The 22,104-nt window shown below is 63.2% G+C and overlaps 1 protein-coding gene across 1 annotated transcript; it reads left to right on the forward strand.

The window, feature by feature from the left end:
- Positions 1-401: 401 nt before the first annotated feature.
- Positions 402-21,615, forward strand: LOC144490974 (protein pelota homolog; the record flags this gene model as incomplete). Its single annotated transcript, XM_078208648.1, has 6 exons — positions 402-498; positions 8,590-8,682; positions 10,158-10,308; positions 15,364-15,454; positions 19,034-19,197; positions 21,555-21,615. Coding segments are annotated over exons 1-6 (601 nt in total), but the record flags the coding sequence as incomplete, so codon positions are not given.
- Positions 21,616-22,104: the final 489 nt, after the last annotated feature.

Below are 22,104 nucleotides of genomic sequence, written 5' to 3' on the forward strand. Positions count from 1 at the left end.
ATTCCATTCAACCCAACTCAGTTCAAACTGGGCCATTGGGGAGGATCAATCATGGCGGCTCCAGCAGCTCCAATCCTCACAACGCGGCCAAGGTCCTGCCAGCACCAAAGATGGCCGCCGGCCGCCTTCCCTGCGCAGAGCAGCGCGCATGCGGCCTCCGCCCCGAGCGCCCGTCCCGAACATGACGTCATCCCCTCCCCGCCGCAGTTCGGCAATGCGCGCATGCTCCGCTTTTGTGGGGGATGACGCCCCGCCCCGAGGAGAGGCAGGGACCGACCCGCGCCTGCGCCGCCCGTCTGAAAGATGGCGGGTCCTCTAATTGTCACGCGCTGCGAGTTGTTGCTCTGCCAGGACCAGCCGCCGCCATTTTAAAGGGGAGGAGGTGGCGGCGGCGGCGGCGCCGGACGAAGCGGTGGCTGCCGGGACGGGTCTGGGAGTTTGGAGGAGCGGCGCTGGGATGAAGCTGCTGAGCAAATTGCTCGACAGGGACAACTCTGGGTGGGTGAGGGGGAGGGTCACCATGGCAACCCAGAGGGGGGGTAACTATGGTAACTGAGGGGGGAGGAGGGGCAGCGCGCGGCACCGGGGGGGAGGGGCAATGGGGGGGGAGGGGCAATGGGGGGGGAGGGGCAATGGGGGGGGAGGGGCAATGGGGGGGAGGGGCAATGGGGGGGGAGGGGCAATGGGGGGGGAGGGGCAATGGGGGGGAGGGGCAATGGGGGGGGAGGGGCAATGGGGGGGGAGGGGCAATGGGGGGGAGGGGCAATGGGGGGGGAGGGGCTCGGGGGGGGAGGGGCACGGGGGGGGAGGGGCACGGGGGGGGAGGGGCACGGGGGGGAGGGGCACGGGGGGGAGGGGCACGGGGGGGGAGGGGCACGGGGGGGGGGGAGGGGCACGGGGGGGGGGGGGGGGGAGGGGCACCGGGGGGGGGGGGAGGGGCACGGGGGGGGGGGGGAGGGGCACGGGGGGGGGGGGGGAGGGGCACGGGGGGGGGGGGGAGGGGCACGGGGGGGGGGGGGAGGGGCACGGGGGGGGGGGGGGAGGGCACGGGGGGGGGGGGGGGGGGAGGGGCACCGGGGGGGGGGGAGGGGCACGGGGGGGGGGGGGGAGGGGCACGGGGGGGGGGGGGGAGGGGCACGGGGGGGGGGGGGGAGGGGCACGGGGGGGGGGGGGGGGGAGGGGCACCGGGGGGGGGGGAGGGGCACGGGGGGGGGGGGGGGAGGGGCACGGGGGGGGGGGGGGAGGGGCACGGGGGGGGGGGGGAGGGGCACGGGGGGGGGGGGGAGGGGCACGGGGGGGGGGGGGGAGGGGCACGGGGGGGGGGGGGAGGGGCACGGGGGGGGGGGGGGGGGGGAGGGGCACGGGGGGGGGGGGGGAGGGGCACGGGGGGGGGGGGGGAGGGGCACGGGGGGGGGGGGGGAGGGGCACGGGGGGGGGGGGGGGAGGGGCACGGGGGGGGGGGGGGAGGGGCACGGGGGGGGGGGGGGAGGGGCACGGGAGGGGCACGGGGGAGGGGCACGGGAGGGGCACGGGGAGGGGCACGGGAGGGGCACGGGGGGGGGGGGGGAGGGGCACGGGGGGGGGAGGGGCACGGGGGGGGGGGGGGAGGGGCACGGGGGGGGGGGGGGAGGGGCACGGGGGGGGGGGGGGGGGGAGGGGCACGGGGGGGGGGGGGGGGGGAGGGGCACGGGGGGGGGGGGGGGAGGGGCACGGGGGGGGGGGGGGGGGAGGGGCACGGGGGGGGGGGGGGGAGGGGCACGGGGGGGGGGGGAGGGGCACGGGGGGGGGGGGAGGGGCACGGGGGGGGGGGGAGGGGCACGGGGGGGGGGGGGGGGAGGGGCACGGGGGGGGGGGGGGAGGGGCACGGGGGGGGGGGGGGAGGGGCACGGGGGGGGGGGGGGGAGGGGCACGGGGGGGGGGGGGAGGGGCACGGGGGGGGGGGGGGAGGGGCACGGGGGGGGGGGGAGGGGCACGGGGGGGGGGGGGAGGGGGCACGGGGGGGGGGGGGAGGGGCACGGGAGGGGCACGGGGGGGGGGGGGGAGGGGCACGGGGGGGGGGGGGGAGGGGCACGGGGGGGGGGGGGGGGGAGGGGCACGGGGGGGGGGGGGGGAGGGGCACGGGGGGGGGGGGGGAGGGGCACGGGGGGGGGGGGGAGGGGCACGGGGGGGGGGGGGAGGGGCACGGGGGGGGGGGGAGGGGCACGGGGGGGGGGGGGGGAGGGGCACGGGGGGGGGGGGGAGGGGCACGGGGGGGGGGGGGGGGAGGGGCACGGGGGGGGGGGGAGGGGCACGGGGGGGGGGGGGGGGAGGGGCACGGGGGGGGGGGGGGGAGGGGCACGGGGGGGGGGGGGGAGGGGCACGGGGGGGGGGGGGGGAGGGGCACGGGGGGGGGGGGGAGGGGCACGGGGGGGGGGGGGGAGGGGCACGGGGGGGGGGGAGGGGCACGGGGGGGGGGAGGGGCACGGGGGGGGGGGGAGGGGCACGGGGGGGGGGGAGGGGCACGGGGGGGGGGGAGGGGCACGGGGGGGGGGAGGGGCACGGGGGGGGGAGGGGCACGGGGGGGGGAGGGGCACGGGGGGGGGAGGGGCACGGGGGGGGGAGGGGCACGGGGGGGGGGAGGGGCACGGGGGGGGGGGAGGGGCACGGGGGGGGGGAGGGGCACAGGGGGGGGGAGGGGCACGGGGGGGGGGGGAGGGGCACGGGGGGGGGGAGGGGCACGGGGGGGGGGGAGGGGCACGGGGGGGGGGAGGGGCACGGGGGGGGGAGGGGCACGGGGGGGGGGAGGGGCACGGGGAGGGGCACGGGGGGGGAGGGGCACGGGGGGAGGGGCACGGGGGGGGGAGGGGCACGGGGGGGGGGAGGGGCACGGGGGGGGAGGGGCACGGGGGGGGGAGGGGCACGGGGGGGGGAGGGGCACGGGGGGGGAGGGGCACGGGGGGGGGAGGGGCACGGGGGGGGGGAGGGGCACGGGGGGGGGGGGAGGGGCACGGGGGGGGGGGAGGGGCACGGGGGGGGGGGGAGGGGCACGGGGGGGGGGAGGGGCACGGGGGGGGGGGGGGGAGGGGCACGGGGGGGGGAGGGGCACGGGGGGGGGGGGGGAGGGGCACGGGGGGGGGAGGGGCACGGGGGGGGGAGGGGCACGGGGGGGGGGGGGGGAGGGGCACGGGGGGGGGGGGGAGGGGCACGGGGGGGGGGAGGGGCACGGGGGGGGGAGGGGCACGGGGGGGGGAGGGGCACGGGGGGGGGAGGGGCACGGGGGGGGGGGGAGGGGCACGGGGGGGGGGGAGGGGCACGGGGGGGGGAGGGGCACGGGGGGGGGAGGGGCACGGGGAGGGGCACGGGGGGGGGGGAGGGGCACGGGGGGGGGAGGGGCACGGGGGGGGGAGGGGCACGGGGGGGGAGGGGCACGGGGGGGGGGAGGGGCACAGGGGGGGGGGAGGGGCACGGGGAGGGGCACGGGGGGGGAGGGGCACGGGGGGAGGGGCACGGGGGGGGAGGGGCACGGGGGGGGGAGGGGCACGGGGGGGAGGGGCACGGGGGGAGGGGCACGGGGGGGAGGGGCACGGGGGGGGAGGGGCACGGGGGGGGAGGGGCACGGGGGGGGGAGGGGCACGGGGGGGGGGGGGGAGGGGCACGGGGGGGGGGGGGAGGGCACGGGGGGGGGGGGAGGGGCACGGGGGGGGGGGATGGGCACGGGGGGGGGGGAGGGGCGCGGGGGGGGGGAGGGGCGCGGGGGGGGGGAGGGGCGCGGGGGGGGGGAGGGGCGCGGGGGGGGGGAGGGGCACGGGGGGGGGGGAGGGGCACGGGGGGGGGGGAGGGGCACGGGGGGGGGGGAGGGGCACGGGGGGGGGGAGGGGCACGGGGGGGGGGAGGGGCACGGGGGGGGGGAGGGGCACGGGGGGGGGGGAGGGGCACGGGGGGGGGGGAGGGGCACGGGGGGGGGGGGGAGGGGCACGGGGGGGGGGGAGGGGCACGGGGGGGGGGGGAGGGGCACGGGGGGGGGGAGGGGCACGGGGGGGGGGGAGGGGCACGGGGGGGGGGGAGGGGCACGGGGGAGGGGCACGGGGGGGGGGGAGGGGCACGGGGGGGGGGGAGGGGCACGGGGGGGGGGGAGGGGCACGGGGGGGGGGCAGGGGCACGGGGGGAGGGGCACGGGGGGGGGGGGGAGGGCACGGGGGGGGGGGGAGGGGCACGGGGGGGGGGGGAGGGGCACGGGGGGGGGGGGGGAGGGGCACGGGGGGGGGGGGGAGGGGCACGGGGGGGGGGGGGGAGGGGCACGGGGGGGGGGGGAGGGGCGCGGGGGGGGGGGGGGGAGGGGCGCGGGGGGGGGGGGGAGGGGCGCGGGGGGGGGGGGGAGGGGCGCGGGGGGGGGGGGGAGGGGCGCGGGGGGGGGGGAGGGGCGCGGGGGGGGGGGGAGGGGCACGGGGGGGGGGAGGGGCACGGGGGGGGGGGGAGGGGCACGGGGGGGGGGGAGGGGCACGGGGGGGGGAGGGGCACGGGGGGGGGGGGAGGGGCACGGGGGGGGGGGGGGAGGGGCACGGGGGGGGGAGGGGGGAGGGGCACGGGGGGGGGGGAGGGGCACGGGGGGGGAGGGGCACGGGGGGGGGGGGGGAGGGGCACGGGGGGGGGGGGAGGGGCACGGGGGGGGGGGGGAGGGGCACGGGGGGGGGGGGAGGGGCACGGGGGGGGGGGAGGGGCACGGGGGGGGGGGGAGGGGCACGGGGGGGGGGGGAGGGGCACGGGGGGGGGGGAGGGGCACGGGGGGGGGGGAGGGGCACGGGGGGGGGGGAGGGGCACGGGGGGGGTGGGGGAGGGGCACGGGGGGGGGTGGGGGAGGGGCACGGGGGGGGGGAGGGGCACGGGGGGGGGGAGGGGCACGGGGGGGGGAGGGGCACGGGGGGGGGGGGGCGGGGGGGGAGGGGCACGGGGGGGGGAGGGGCACGGGGGGGGGAGGGGCACGGGGGGGGGGAGGGGCACGGGGGGGGGGAGGGGGAGGGGCACTGGGGGGAGGGGGAGGGGGAGGGGGAGGGGCACTGGGGGGGGGGCACTGGGGGGAGGGGGGGGGGCACTGGGGGGAGGGGGGGGGCACTGGGGGGAGGGGGGGGGGCACTGGGGGGAGGGGGGGGGCACTGGGGGGAGGGGGGGGGCACTGGGGGAGGGGGGGCACTGGGAGGGGGGGGCACTGGGGGAGGGGGGGCACTGGGGGGAGGGGGGGGGCACTGGGGGGAGGGGGAGGGGCACTGGGGGGGGAGGGGGAGGGGCACTGGGGGGGGAGGGGGAGGGGCACTGGGGGGGGAGGGGGAGGGGCACGGGGGGGAGGGGGAGGGGCACGGGGGGGGGGAGGGGCACGGGGGGGGGGGGGGGAGGGGCACGGGGGGGGGGGGGAGGGGCACGGGGGGGGGAGGGGCACGGGGGGGGGGGGAGGGGCACGGGGGGGGGGGGAGGGGCACGGGGGGGGAGGGGCACGGGGGGGGGGGGGAGGGGCACGGGGGGGGGGAGGGGCACGGGGGGGGGGAGGGGGGGCAGGGGCACGGGGGGGAGGGGGAGGGGCACGGGGGGGGAGGGGCACTGGGGGGAGGGGGAGGGGCACTGGGGGGAGGGGGAGGGGCACTGGGGGGAGGGGGAGGGGGAGGGGCACTGGGGGGAGAGGGAGGGGGAGGGGCACTGGGGGGGAGGGGCACTGGGGGGGGGGGCACTGGGGGGAGGGGGGGGCACTGGGGGGAGGGGGGGGCCACTGGGGGGAGGGGGGGGGCACTGGGGGGAGGGGGGGCCACTGGGGGGAGGGGGGGGGCCACTGGGGGGAGGGGGGGGCACTGGGGGGAGGGGGGGCACTGGGGGGAGGGGGAGGGGCACTGGGGGGGGGACTGGGGGGAGGGGGAGGGGCACTGGGGGGGGAGGGGGGACTGGGGGGAGGGGGAGGGGCACTGGGGGGAGGGGGAGGGGCACTGGGGGGGGGGCACTGGGGGGAGGGGGGGGCACTGGGGGGAGGGGGGGGGGCACTGGGGGGAGAGGGAGGGGGAGGGGCACTGGGGGGAGGGGGAGGGGCACTGGGGGGAGGGGGGGGGCACTGGGGGGAGGGGGGGGCACTGGGGGGAGGGGGGGCACTGGGGGGAGGGGGAGGGGGAGGGGCACTGGGGGGAGGGGGAGGGGCACTGGGGGGAGGGGGAGGGCACTGGGGGGAGGGGGAGGGGCACTGGGGGGGGGAGGGGGGACTGGGGGGAGGGGGAGGGGCACTGGGGGGGGGAGGGGGGACTGGGGGGAGGGGGAGGGGGACTGGGGGGAGGGGGAGGGGGACTGGGGGGAGGGGGACTGGGGGGAGGGGCACTGGAGGGAGGGGCACTGGAGGGAGGGGCACTGGGGGGAGGGGGAGGGGCACTGGGGGGAGGGGGAGGGGCACTGGGGGGAGGGGGAGGGGCACTGGGGGAGGGGAGGGGCACTGGGGGGGGGAGGGGCACGGGGGGGGGAGGGGCACTGGGGGGGAGGGGCACTGGGGGGGGAGGGGCACTGGGGGGGGAGGGGCACTGGGGGGGGGGGAGGGGCACTGGGGGGGGGAGGGGCACTGGGGGGGGAGGGGCACTGGGGGGGGAGGGGCACTGGGGGGGGGGGAGGGGCACTGGGGGGGGGGAGGGGCACTGGGGGGGGGAGGGGCACTGGGGGGGGGGGAGGGGCACTGGGGAGGGGGAGGGGCACTGGGGAGGGGGAGGGGCACTGGGGAGGGGGAGGGGCACTGGGGGGGGGAGGGGCACTGGGGGGGGGGAGGGGCACTGGGGGGGGGAGGGGCACTGGGGGGGGGGGAGGGGCACTGGGGGGGGGGAGGGGCACTGGGGGGGGAGGGGAGGGGCACTGGGGGGAGGGGGAGGGGCACTGGGGGGGGAGGGGGAGGGGCACTGGGGGGAGGGGGCGGGCACTGGGGGAGGGCACTGGGGGGGAGGGGGAGGGGCACTGGGGGGGGGCACTGGGGGGGGGAGGGGGAGGGGCACTGGGGGGGGAGGGGGAGGGGCACTGGGGGGGGGGGCACTGGGGGGGAGGGGGGGGCACTGGGGGGGGAGGGGGTGGGCACTGGGGGGGGGGAGGGGCACTGGGGGGGGGAGGGGCACTGGGGGGGGGAGGGGCACTGGGGGGGGAGGGGGCACTGGGGGGGGAGGGGCACTGGGGGGAGGGGCACTGGGGGGAGGGGCACTGGGGGGAGGGGGAGGGGCACTGGGGGGAGGGGGAGGGGCACTGGGGGGAGGGGGAGGGGCACTGGGGGGAGGGGGAGGGGCACTGGGGGGAGGGGGAGGGGCACTGGGGGAGGGGGAGGGGCACTGGGGGGAGGGGGAGGGGCACTGGGGGGAGGGGGAGGGGCACTGGGGGGGGGAGGGGGGACTGGGGGGAGGGGGAGGGGCACTGGGGGGGGAGGGGGGACTGGGGGGAGGGGCACTGGGGGGGAGGGGGGACTGGGGGGAGGGGGAGGGGCACTGGGGGGGAGGGGGGACTGGGGGGAGGGGGAGGGGCACTGGAGGGAGGGGCACTGGGGGGAGGGGGAGGGGCACTGGGGGGGGAGGGGCACTGGGGGGGGGAGGGGCACTGGGGGGGGAGGGGCACTGGGGGGGGAGGGGCACTGGGGGGGAGGGGCACTGGGGGGAGGGGCACTGGGGGGGAGGGGCACTGGGGGGGGAGGGGCACTGGGGGGGGGAGGGGCACTGGGGGGGGAGGGGCACTGGGGGGGGAGGGGCACTGGGGGGGGGAGGGGCACTGGGGGGGGAGGGGCACTGGGGGGAGGGGCACTGGGGGGGGGAGGGGCACTGGGGGGGAGGGGGAGGGGCACTGGGGGGGGAGGGGGAGGGGCACTGGGGGGGGAGGGGCACTGGGGGGGGGCACTGGGGGGGAGGGGCACTGGGAGGGGGCACTGGGGGGGAGGGGGAGGGGCACTGGGGGGGGGGAGGGGAGGGGCACTGGGGGGGGGGAGGGGCACTGGGGGGGGGAGGGGCACTGGGGGGGGGAGGGGCACTGGGGGGGGGGGGAGGGGGGGGAGGGGCACTGGGGGGGGGCGCACTGGGGGGGAGGGGCACTGGGGGGAGGGGCACTGGGGGGGGGAGGGGCACTGGGGGGGGGAGGGGCAGGGGGAGGGGCACGGGGGGGAGGGAGGAGGGGCACAGGGGGGAGGGGCACAGGGGGGAGGGGCACTGGGGGAGGGGCACCGGGGGAGGGGCACCGGGGGGAGGGAGGAGGGGCACTGGGGGGGGGGGCACCGGGGGGAGCGGGGAGGGAGGAGGGGCACTGGGGGGGGGAGGAGGGGCACTGGGGGGAGGGGCACTGGGGGGAGTGGGGGGCACTGGGGGAGGGTAGGGGCACCGGGGGGAGGGTGACGGGCACGGGGGGTGAGGGGCACGGGGGGTGAGGGGCACCGGGGGAGGGGCAGCGGGGAAGGACGGGTGGAGGTGGCGGGTTTGGAAGGTGCCTGAGGAAGGAGCCTCGGCGAGTCGCTGCGGGGCACCTTGTCGACGGTTCACACACCGGCTGCCGCTGTGTGTTGGGTGGTGGAGGAGGGAGGGAGGGAGGGAGGCAGGGAATGTGGAACACCCCCTGACCGTCCTTTCCCTCCCGCAGGCAGGTCACCCTGATGCCCGAGGAAGCGGAGGACATGTGGCACACCTACAACCTACTGCAGATCAAAGACAGTCTACGGGCATCAACCATCCGGTAAGAGGGGGGGTGGCAATGACGGGCGCTCTCCCCCCAGTGCCCCTCCCCCCAACTGGGGTTGTTCTCCCTGGAAAGACGGAGGATGAGGGGAGACTTAATAGAGGTGTATAAAATTATGAAAGGCATAGATAGGGTGAACGGTGGGAAGCTTTTCCCCGGGTCGGTGGTGACGTTCACGAGGGGTCATAGGTTCAAGGTGAGGGGGTGGGGGAGGTTTAACACGGGTATCAGAAGGACGTATTTTCCACAGAGGGTGGTGGGGGCCTGGAATGCGCTGCCGGGCAAGGTGGTGGAGGCGGACACACTGGGAACGTTTAAGACTTATCGAGACAGCCACATGAACGGAGTGGGAATGGAGGGATACAAAAGAATGGTCTAGTTTGGACCGGGGAGCGGCGCGGGCTTGGAGGGGCCGAATGGCCTGTTCCTGTGCTGTATTGTTCTTTGTTCGCTCCTGTCTCTCACCGACGCTGTCCGCAACTCCGATTTATCTACTTTCGATTTGATTTATCGTTGTCACGTGTATCGGGATGCAGTGAAAAATATTGTTTCTTGCGCGCTGTACAGACAAAGCATACCGTTCACAGAGTACAGAGGGGAGAAGGAAAAGGATTTGATTCGATTTATTATTGTCATATGTATTGGGACACAGTGAAAAGTATTGTTTCTTGCGCGCTATACAGACAAAGCATACCGTTCATAGAGAAGGAAAGGAGAGGGTGCAGAATGTAGTGTCACAGTCACAGCTCGGGGTGTAGAGAAAGATCAACTTAATGCGAGGTAGGTCCATTCAAAAGCAGCAGGGAAGAAGCTGTTCTTGAGTCGGTCGGTACGTGACCTCAGACTTTTGTATCTTTTTCCCGACGGAAGAAGGTGGAAGAGAGAATGTCCGGGGTGTGTGGGGGGGGGTCCTTGATTATGCCGGCTGCTTTCCCCCCCGAGGCAGCGGGAAGTGTAGACGGAGTCAATGGATGGGAGGCTGGTGATGGGATTGGGCTACATTCACGACCCTTTGTAGTTCCTTGCGGTCTTGGGCAGAGCAGGAGCCCCAGACCGAGCTGTGATACAACCCGGAAAGGATGCTTTCTATGGGGCGTCTGTAAAAGTTGGTGAGAGTCGGAGCGGACATGCCAAATTTCCTTAGTCTCCTGAGAAAGTAGAGGCGTTGGTGGGACTTTCTTAACTATAGTGTCGGCGTGGGGGGGACCAGGACAGGTTGTTGGCGATATTTTCACTGTATCCCGATACACGTCACACGAATAAATCAAATCCTTCTCCTTCTCCCCTCTGTACTCTATGAACGGTATGCTTTGTCTGCATAGGGGCAAAAAACAAGACTTTTCGCTGTATCCCGATTCACGGTGACAATAATCAATCAAATGAAGGATTTCGGGCCTACTCGGTACTAGGCCGAGACGCAGCCTGGGCCTCTCCTGACGTGTCAACCCTCAGCGCTTGTCCCTCCTTTGCAGGAAGGTGCAGACGGAGTCATCGACGGGCAGCGTGGGCAGTAACAGGGTGAGGACCACCCTCACCATCTGCGTGGAGACCATTGACTTTGACGCTCAGGCTTGTATGCTTCGAGTGAAAGGAACCAACATCCAGGAGAATGACTATGTCAAGGTGAGGAGGTGGGCTGTAGGTACGGAATAACAGCTACCCGGGAGAGAGTTACAGACTGGAATCTAATCGAGGGGTTCGGGGTGCTTTATATATAGAATAACAGCTCCCCGGGAGCGACTTACAGACTGGAATCTAATCGAGGGGTTCAGGGTGGTTTATATACAGAATAACAGATACCCGGGAGTGAGTTACAGACTGGAATCTAATCGAGGGGTTCGGGGTGGTTTATATATAGAATAACAGATACCCGGGAGTGAGTTACAGACTGGAATCTAATCGAGGGGTTCGGGGTGGTTTATATATAGAATAACAGATACCCGGGAGTGAGTTACAGACTAGAATCTAATCGAGGGGTTCGGGGTGGTTTATATATAGAATAACAGATACCCGGGAGTGAGTTACAGACTGGAATCTAATCGAGGGGTTCGGGGTGGTTTATATATAGAATAACAGATACCCGGGTGTGAGTTACAGACTGAAATCTAATCGAGGGGTGGTTTATATATAGAATAACAGATACCCGGGAGTGAGTTACAGACTGGAATCTAATCGACGGGTTCAGGGTGGTTTATATATAGAATAACAGATACCCGGGAGTGAGTTACAGACTGGAATCTAATCGAGGGGTTCGGGGTGGTTTATATATAGAATAACAGATACCGGGGAGAGAGTTACAGACTGGAATCTAATCGAGGTGTTCGGGGTGGTTTATATACAGAATAACAGATACCCGGGAGTGAGATACAGACTGGAATCTAATCGAGGGGTTCGGGGTGGTTTATATATAGAATAACAGATACCCGGGAGTGAGTTACAGACTGGAATCTAATCGAGGGGTTCGGGGTGGTTTATATATAGAATAACAGATACCCGAGAGTGAGTTACAGACTGGAATCTAATCGAGGGGTTCGGGGTGGTTTATATATAGAATAACAGATACCCGGGAGAGAGTTACATACCGGAATCTAATCGAGGGGTTCGGGGTGGTTTATATATAGAATAACAGATACCCGGGAGAGAGTTACAGACTGGAATCTAATCGAGGGGTTCGGGGTGGATTATACATAGAATAACAGATACCCGGGAGTGAGTTACAGCGTGGAATCTAATCGAGCTGTTCGGTGTGGTTTATATATGGAATAACTTATACCCGGGAGAGAGTTACAGACTGGAATCTAATCGAGGGGCTCGGGGTGGTTTATATATAGAATAACAGCTACCCGGGAGAGAGTTACAGACTGGAATCTAATCGAGGGGTTCAGGGTGGTTTATATATAGAATAACAGATACCCGGGAGTGAGTTACAGACTGGAATCTAATCGAGGGGTTCGGGGTGGTTTATATATAGAATAACAGATACCCGGGAGAAAGTAACAGACTGGAATCTAATCGAGGGTTTGGGGGTGGTTTATATTTAGAATAACAGATACCCGGGAGTGAGTTACAGACTGGAATCTATTCGAGGGGTTCGGGGTGGTTTATATATAGAATAACAGATCCCCGGGAGTGAGTTACAGACTGGAATCTAATCGAGGGGTTCGGGGTGGTTTATATATAGAATAACAGATACCCGGGAGTGAGTTACAGACTGGAATCTAATCGAGGAGTTCGGGGTGGTTTATATATAGAATAACAGATACCCGGGAGTGAGTTACAGACTGGAATCTAATCGAGGGATTCAGGGTGGTTTATATATAGAATAGCAGATACCCAGGAGTGAGTTACAGACTGGAATCTAATCGAGGGGTTCGGGGTGGTTTATATACAGAATAACAGATACCCGGGAGTGAGTTACAGACTGGAATCTAATCGAGGGGTGGTTTATATATAGAATAACAGATACCCGGGGGTGAGTTACAGACTGGAATCTAATCGAGGGGTTCGGGGTGGTTTATATATAGAATAACAGCTCCCCGGGAGCGAGTTACAGACTGGAATCTAATCGAGGGGTGGTTTATATATAGAATAACAGATACCCGGGAGTGAGTTACAGACTGGAATCTAATCGAGGGGTTCGGGGTGGTTTATATACAGAATAACAGATACCCGGGAGTGAATTACAGACTGGAATCTAATCGAGGGGTTCGGGGTGGTTTATATATAGAATAACAGATTCCCGGGAGTGAGTTACAGACTGGAATCTAATCGAGGGGTCGGGGTGGTTTATATATAGAATAACAGATACCCGGGAGTGAGTTACAGACTGGAATCTAATCGAGGGGTTCGGGGTGGTTTATATATAGAATAACAGATACCCGGGAGTGAGTTACAGACTGGAATCTAATCGAGGGGTTCGGGGTGGTTTATATATAGAATAACAGATACCCGGGAGTGAGTTACAGACTGGAATCTAATCGAGGGGTTCGGGGTGGTTTATATATAGAATAACAGATACCCGGGAGTGAGTTACAGACTAGAATCTAATCGAGGGGTTCGGGGTGGTTTATATATAGAATTACAGATACCCGGGAGTGAGTTACAGACTGGAATCTAATCGAGGGGTTCGGGGTGGTTTATATATAGAATAACAGATACCCGGGTGTGAGTTACAGACTGAAATCTAATCGAGGGGTGGTTTATATATAGAATAACAGATACCCGGGGGTGAGTTACAGACTGGAATCTAATCGAGGGGTTCGGGGTGGTTTATATATAGAATAACAGATACCCGGGAGTGAGTTACAGACTGGAATCTAATCGAGGGGTTCGGGGTGGTTTATATATAGAATAACAGATACCCGGGAGTGAGTTACAGACTGGAATCTAATCGAGGGGTTCGGGGTGGTTTATATATAGAATAACAGATACCCGGGAGTGAGTTACAGACTGGAATCTAATCGAGGGGTTCGGGGTGGTTTATATATAGAATAACAGATACCCGGGAGTGAGTTACAGACTGGAATCTAATCGAGGGGTTCGGGGTGGTTTATATATAGAATAACAGATACCCGGGAGTGAGTTACAGACTGGAATCTAATCGACGGGTTCAGGGTGGTTTATATATAGAATAACAGATACCCGGGAGTGAGTTACAGACTGGAATCTAATCGAGGGGTTCGGGGTGGTTTATATATAGAATAACAGATACCGGGGAGAGAGTTACAGACTGGAATCTAATCGAGGTGTTCGGGGTGGTTTATATACAGAATAACAGATACCCGGGAGTGAGATACAGACTGGAATCTAATCGAGGGGTTCGGGGTGGTTTATATATAGAATAACAGATACCCGGGAGTGAGTTACAGACTGGAATCTAATCGAGGGGTTCGGGGTGGTTTATATATAGAATAACAGATACCCGGGAGTGAGTTACAGACTGGAATCTAATCGAAGGGTTTGGGGTGGTTTATATATAGAATAACAGATACCCGGGAGAGAGTTACATACCGGAATCTAATCGAGGGGTTCGGGGTGGTTTATATATAGAATAACAGATACCCGGGAGAGAGTTACAGACTGGAATCTAATCGAGGGGTTCGGGGTGGATTATACATAGAATAACAGATACCCGGGAGTGAGTTACAGCGTGGAATCTAATCGAGCTGTTCGGTGTGGTTTATATATGGAATAACTTATACCCGGGAGAGAGTTACAGACTGGAATCTAATCGAGGGGCTCGGGGTGGTTTATATATAGAATAACAGCTACCCGGGAGAGAGTTACAGACTGGAATCTAATCGAGGGGTTCAGGGTGGTTTATATATAGAATAACAGATACCCGGGAGTGAGTTACAGACTGGAATCTAATCGAGGGGTTCGGGGTGGTTTATATATAGAATAACAGATACCCGGGAGAAAGTAACAGACTGGAATCTAATCGAGGGTTTGGGGGTGGTTTATATTTAGAATAACAGATACCCGGGAGTGAGTTACAGACTGGAATCTAATCGAGGGGTTCGGGGTGGTTTATATATAGAATAACAGATCCCCGGGAGTGAGTTACAGACTGGAATCTAATCGAGGGGTTCGGGGTGGTTTATATATAGAATAACAGATACCCGGGAGTGAGTTACAGACTGGAATCTAATCGAGGAGTTCGGGGTGGTTTATATATAGAATAACAGATACCCGGGAGTGAGTTCCAGACTGGAATCTAATCGAGGGGTTCAGGGTGGTTTATATATAGAATAGCAGATACCCAGGAGTGAGTTACAGACTGGAATCTAATCGAGGGGTTCGGGGTGGTTTATATACAGAATAACTGATACCCGGGAGTGAGTTACAGACTGGAATCTAATCGAGGGGTGGTTTATATATAGAATAACAGATACCCGGGGGTGAGTTACAGACTGGAATCTAATCGAGGGGTTCGGGGTGGTTTATATATAGAATAACAGATACCCGGGAGTGAGTTACAGACTGGAATCTAATCGAGGGGTTCGGGGTGGTTTATATATAGAATAACAGCTCCCCGGGAGCGAGTTACAGACTGGAATCTAATCGAGGGGTGGTTTATATATAGAATAACAGATACCCGGGAGTGAGTTACAGACTGGAATCTAATCGAGGGGTTCGGGGTGGTTTATATACAGAATAACAGATACCCGGGAGTGAGTTACAGACTGGAATCTAATCGAGGGGTTCGGGGTGGTTTATATATAGAATAACAGATACCCGGGAGTGAGTTACAGACTGGAATCTAATCGAGGGGGGGGGGGGGTGGTTTATATATAGAATAACAGATACCCGGGAGAGAGTTACAGACTGGAATCTAATCGAGGGGTTCGGGGTGGTTTATATATAGAATAACAGATACCCGGGAGTGAGTTACAGACTGGAATCTAATCAAGGGGTTCGGGGTGGTTTATATACAGAATAACAGATACCCGGGAGAGAGTTACAGACTGGAATCTAATCGAGGTGTTCGGGGTGGTTTATATATAGAATAACAGATACCCGGGAGTGAGTTACAGACTGGAATCTAATCGAGGGGTTCGGGGTGGTTTATATATAGAATAACAGATACCCGGGAGAGAGTTACAGACTGGAATCTAATCGAGAGGGGTTCGTCACAATGGGGCTGATGATCTCTCTCTCTCTCTCTCTCTCTCACAGATGGGTGCCTATCACACCATTGAGCTGGAATTAAACCGGAAGTTTACACTAGCCAAGAAACAGTGGGACAGCGTGGTCCTTGAACGAATAGGTGTGTGTCTTTCGAAGACTGGTGTTCCCTCTCTCAGGACTCTCCCCAGGTCCTGTTAGTTCGCCTGTCGAGAACGATCAGCTTCGTGCAAAGTAGGTCCATTCAAAAGTCTGACAGCAGCAGGGAAGAAGCTGTTCTTGAGTCGGTCGGTACGTGACCTCAGACTTTTGTACCTTTTTCCCGACGGAAGAAGGTGGAAGAGAGAATGTCCGGGGTCCGTGGGGTCCTTGATTATGCCGGCTGCTTTTCCCCGAGGCAGTGGGAAGTGTAGACGGAGTCAGTGGAAAGTGGATGAAGGGAAGGCGGTGGATGTTGTCTACCTGGATTTCAGCAAGGCCTTTGACAAGGTCCCTCATGGGAGGTTCGTTAGGAAGGTTCAGTCGCTGGGTATACATGGGGAGGTAGTAAATTGGATTAGACACTGGCTCAATGGAGGAAGCCAGAGAGTGGTAGTGGAGGATTGCTTCTCTGAGTGGAGGCCTGTGACTAGTGGTGTGCCGCAGGGATCGGTGTTGGGTCCATTGTTGTTTTGTCATCTATATCAACGATCTGGATGATAATGTGGTAAATTGGATCAGCAAGTTTTATGCCGGCTGCTTTTCCCCGAGGGAAGTGTAGACGGAGTCAATGGATGGGAGGCTGGTTTGCGTGATGGGACTGGGCTACATTCACGACCCTTTGTAGTTCCTTGCGGTCTTGGGCAGAGCAGGAGCCCCAGACCAAGCTGTGATACAACCAGAAAGGATGCTTTCTATGGGGCATCTGTAAAAGCTGAGAAGGGGGTGGGTGTGCCACCATCTTGAATCTGCTGTGTCGTGTAGGTCCACCCACAACGCTGTTAGGGAGGGAGTTCGGGGATTTTGACCCCAGCAACAGCGAAGGAACAGCCAATATATATTTTGTGGATGTGTGTGTGTCCGAGGTGGCGGATTTGGAACGTGCTACAATTCCCACTCATTCACAAAATAAAACAGAATTTCAGTCACTCTGCCTCAATTACAACCTTGTTTGGGGTCTTCTGGAATATTCTGGGCCTTCTCTGTCGATCCTGCTGTCTGAAACCTCTGTCTCCTTTGGTACCTTTGCTATCGAGATGGTGTTTTCTCTTGATGTGGAAATGCCGGCGTTGGACTGGGGTAAACACAGTAAGAGTTTTAACAACACCAGGTTGAAGTCCAACAGGTTTATTGGGCCGCAAATGCCACGAGCTTTCGGAGCGCTGCTCCTTCGTCAGATGGAGTGGAAATCCGCTCTCAAACGGGGCACACAGAGACACAAAATCAAGTTACAGAATACTGATTAGAATGCGAATGCTGATCAGGTCTTAAAGATACAGACAATGCGAGTGGAGGGGCAAGGCTATTCCCTTCCTGTGGGGGAAGCACTTCAGCCGTCACGGGCATTCAGCCTCTGATCTTCGGGGAAGCGTTCTCCAAGGCGTCCTTCACGACAGCGCAGAGTCGCTGAGCAGAAACTGATAGCCAAGTTCCGCACACACGAGGACGGCCTAAACCGGGATATTGGGTTCATGTCACACTATCTGTAACCCCCCCACAGCCTGCCTCCTGGACTTGCAGAATCTCACTGGCTGTCCTGTCTGGAGACGATACACATCTCTTTAACCTGTGCCTAATGCTCCCTCCACTCACATTGTCTGGATCTTTACGATCTAGTAAGAAGTTTAACAACACCAGGTTAAAGTCCCAACAGGTTTATTTGGTAGCAAAAGCCACACAAGCTTTCGGAGCTCCAAGCCCCTTCTTCAGGTGAGTGGGAATTCTGTTCACAAACAGAGCTTATAAAGACACAGACTCAATTTACATGAATAATGGTTGGAATGCGAATACTTACAACTAATCAAGTCTTTCAGAAACAAAACAATGGGAGTGGAGAGAGCATCAAGACAGGCTAAAAAGATGTGTATTGTCTCCAGACAAGACAGCCAGTGAAACTCTGCAGGTCCACGCAACTGTGGGGGTTACAGATAGTGTGACATGAACCCAATAAGATCTTTAAGATCTAGTCCGCTGTAAAGATTCGCATTCTAATCGGTATTCAGTAACGTGATTTTGTGTCTCCGTGTCCTGTTTGAGAGCAGATTTCCACTCCATCTGACGAATCGCAGACGAATGGCAGTTATCCCACTGGCATAACTACAGGGTTCGTGGTGGGAGATACAGGAAGGATATCAGAGGTAGGTTCTTTTACGCAGAGAGTGGTTGGGGTGTGGAATGGACTGCCTGCAGTGATAGTGGAGTCAGACACTTTAGGAACATTTAAGCGGTTATTGGATAGGCACATGGAGCACACCAGGATGATAGGGAGTGGGATAGCTTGATCTTGGTTTCAGATAAAGCTCGGCACAACATGGTGGGCCGAAGGGCCTGTTCTGTGCTGTACTGTGTTCTATGCCCTCTTTTATACCGTCAATTTCAAATTCAAAAGGTTCTTGGTATCTTAAGTGCCTGATTTAAACTGTGGAGTGCCTGATTTAAACTGTGTGGAATGGACTGCCTGCAGTGATAGTGGAGTCAGACACTTTAGGAACATTTAAGCGGTTATTGGATAGGCACATGGAGCACACCAGGATGATAGGGAGTGGGATAGCTAGATCTTGGTTTCAGATAAAGCTCGGCACAACATGGTGGGCCGAAGGGCCTGTTCTGTGCTGTACTGTTCTGTGTTCTATGCCCTCTTTTATGCCGTCAATTTCAAATTCAAAAGGTTCTTGGTATCTTAAGTGCCTGATTTATACTGTGGAGTGCCTGATTTAAACTGTGTGGAATGGACTGCCTGCAGTGATAGTGGAGTCAGACACTTTAGGAACATTTAAGCGGTTATTGGATAGGCACATGGAGCACACCAGGATGATAGGGAGTGGGATCGCTTGATCTTGGTTTCAGATAAAGCTCGGCACAACATGGTGGGCCGAAGGGCCTGTTCTGTGCTGTACTGTGTTCTATGCCCTCTTTTATACCGTCAATTTCAAATTCAAAAGGTTCTTGGTATCTTAAGTGCCTGATTTAAACTGTGTGGAATGGACTGCCTGCAGTGATAGTGGAGTCAGACACTTTAGGAACATTTAAGCGGTTATTGGATAGGCACATGGAGCACACCAGGATGATAGGGAGTGGGATAGCTTGATCTTGGTTTCAGATAAAGCTCGGCACAACATGGTGGGCCGAAGGGCCTGTTCTGTGCTGTACTGTTCTGTGTTCTATGCCCTCTTTTATGCCGTCAATTTCAAATTCAAAAGGTTCTTGGTATCTTAAGTGCCTGATTTAAACTGAGTGGCGGAATTCAACAAGAATTGATGTCTGAGTAACGCTGCTGCTTCGATACAAATGTTTAATTTTGGGACTCCATAGGCTTTCCCGATTGATCCTTCTGTCCGGAACTTCTCTGGAACCTCCGCCATCAAGATGGTGCCTCCTGATCAGGCGTAAATGAGGCTGTTCGGCTAACCGCTGGCAGTCACCTCCGCTTATTCTCCCACTGCCTTCTTCTCTTATTCCTGTAATGACAGATCAACATCGACTTGACTGTGCAACATCTCCCTCTGTCTCTCTCTGCCCCCAGAACAGGCCTGTGATCCCGGGCACAATGCAGACTTGGCGGCGGTCGTGATGCAGGAAGGACTGGCGAACATCTGCCTCGTCACGTCCAGCATGACCGTCCTGCGGGCCAAAGTGGAGACCAACATCCCACGGAAACGCAGAGGCAGCTGCGCCCAACACGACAAGGTACGGGCGCGCCGTGACCCCCGGTCCCAGAGCGGGGAAGGATAGTGTCTCTAACGCACTGTGACACCCGGTCCCAGAGGGGGAAAGGACAGTGTCTCTAACGCACTGTGACACCCGGTCCCAGAGGGGGGAAAGGACAGTGTATCTAACGCACTGTGACACCCGGTCCCAGAGGGGGGAAAGGACAGTGTATCTAACGCACTGTGACACCCGGTCCCAGAGGGGGGAAAGGACAGTGTATCTAACGCACTGTGACACCCGGTCCCAGAGGGGGAAAGGACAGTGTATCTAACGCACTGTGACACCCGGTCCCAGAGGGGGAAAGGACAGTGTATCTAACGCACTGTGACACCCGGTCCCAGAGGGGGAAAGGACAGTGTATCTAACGCAGTGTGATACCCGGTCCCAGAGGGGGAAAGGACAGTGTATCTAACGCACTGTGACACCCGGTCCCAGAGGGGGAAAGGACAGTGTATCTAACGCACTGTGACACCCGGTCCCAGAGGGGGAAAGGACAGTGTATCTAACGCACTGTGACACCCGGTCCCAGAGGGGGAAAGGACAGTGTATCTAACGCACTGTGACACCCGGTCCCAGAGGGGGAAAGGACAGTGTATCTAACGCACTGTGACACCCGGTCCCAGAGGGGGAAAGGACAGTGTATCTAACGCACTGTGACACCCAGTCCCAGAGGGGGAAAGGACAGTGTATCTAACGCACTGTGACACCCGGTCCCAGAGGGGGAATGGACAGTGTATCTAACGCACTGTGACACCCGGTACCAGAGGGGGAAAGGACAGTGTATCTAACGCACTGTGACACCCGGTCCCAGAGGGGGGAAAGGACAGTGTATCTAACGCACTGTGACACCCGGTCCCAGAGGGGGAAAGGACAGTGTATCTAACGCACTGTGACACCCGGTCCCAGAGGGGGAAAGGACAGTGTATCTAACGCACTGTGACACCCGGTCCCAGAGGGGGAAAGGACAGTGTATCTAACGCACTGTGACACCCAGTCCCAGAGGGGGAAAGGACAGTGTATCTAACGCACTGTGACACCCGGTCCCAGAGGGGGAAAGGACAGTGTATCTAACGCACTGTGACACCCGGTCCCAGAGGGGGAATGGACAGTGTATCTAACGCACTGTGACACCCGGTCCCAGAGGGGGAAAGGACAGTGTATCTAACGCACTGTGACACCCGGTCCCAGAGGGGGAAAGGACAGTGTATCTAACGCACTGTGACACCCGGTCCCAGAGGGGGGAAAGGACAGTGTATCTAACGCACTGTGACACCCGGTCCCAGAGGGGGAAAGGACAGTGTATCTAACGCACTGTGACACCCGGTCCCAGAGGGGGAAAGGACAGTGTATCTAACGCACTGTGACACCCGGTCCCAGAGGGGGAAAGGACAGTGTATCTAACACAGAGTGACACCCGGTCCCAGAGGGGGAAAGGACAGTGTATCTAACGCACTGTGACACCCGGTCCCAGAGGGGGGAAAGGACAGTGTACCTAACGCACTGTGACACCCGGTCCCAGAGGGGGAAAGGACAGTGTATCTAACGCACTGTGACACCCGGTGCCAGAGGGGGAAAGGACAGTGTATCTAACGCACTGTGACACCCGGTCCCAGAGGGGGAAAGGACAGTGTATCTAACGCACTGTGACACCCGGTCCCAGAGGGGGAAAGGACAGTGTATCTAACGCACTGTGACACCCGGTCCCAGAGGGGGAAAGGACAGTGTATCTAACGCACTGTGACACCCGGTCCCAGAGGGGGAAAGGACAGTGTATCTAACGCACTGTGACACCCGGTCCCAGAGGGGGGAAAGGACAGTGTATCTAACGCACTGTGACACCCGGTCCCAGAGGAGGAAAGGACAGTGTATCTAACGCACTGTGACACCCGGTCCCAGAGGGGGAAAGGACAGTGTATCTAACGCACTGTGACACCCGGTCCCAGAGGGGGAAAGGACAGTGTATCTAACGCACTGTGACACCCGGTCCCAGAGGGGGAAAGGACAGTGTATCTAACGCACTGTGATACCCGGTCCCAGAGGGGGAAAGGGCAGTGTATCTAACGCACTGTGACACCCGGTCCCAGAGGGGGAAAGGACAGTGTATCTAACGCACTGTGACACCCGGTCCCAGAGGGGGAAAGGACAGTGTATCTAACGCACTGTGACACCCGGTCCCAGAGGGGGAAAGGACAGTGTATCTAACGCACTGTGACACCCGGTCCCAGAGGGGGAAAGGACAGTGTATCTAACGCACTGTGACACCCGGTCCCAGAGGGGGAAAGGACAGTGTACCTCAGGGTTGTGGACGGGAATGATGCTTCTGTTTTCGATCTCAGGCTCTGGACAGGTTCTACGAGGCGGTGATGCAGGGAATTATTCGACACATTAACTTTGATGGTAAGTGCTGTGTTTCGAGGACAGCGCTCAGAGCGCCCTCGGCGTCCCCGCTCTGTCTGTGTCTGTGGCTGCGTCTCCGTGTGTGTCAGGGCGCGAGCGACTCCGCGTCCACGTGCATGTGGTGGACTGTGTTGGTTCGCGCCCTGTGTTTCTCGTGCCCTCTCGCTCTCGTTCCCCCCCTTTCCCTTCCTCTCTCGTTCCCTCTCTCTGACAATCGCCTCGTGTCTGTCGCTCCACCTCTCCCTCCCCCTTTTTCCTGCACCCACTCCGCACGCCTCCCTCCCTCCCTCCCTCCCTCCCTCCCTCGCTCGCTCCCTTGTCCACTCACCTGATGCCTTGACGGGTTGATGGCTCTCTCAATCTCTCGGTCTGTCTCGCACTCGCTCTCGGACCCTCCCGCTCCCTCCCTCCCGCTCCCTCCCTCCCGCTCCCTCCCTCCCGCTCCCTCCCTCCCGCTCCCTCCCTCCCGCTCCCTCCCGCTCCCTCCCT

Source organism: Mustelus asterias, unplaced genomic scaffold, assembly GCF_964213995.1.
Source record: "Mustelus asterias unplaced genomic scaffold, sMusAst1.hap1.1 HAP1_SCAFFOLD_4141, whole genome shotgun sequence".
Lineage (NCBI taxonomy): Eukaryota > Metazoa > Chordata > Chondrichthyes > Carcharhiniformes > Triakidae > Mustelus > Mustelus asterias.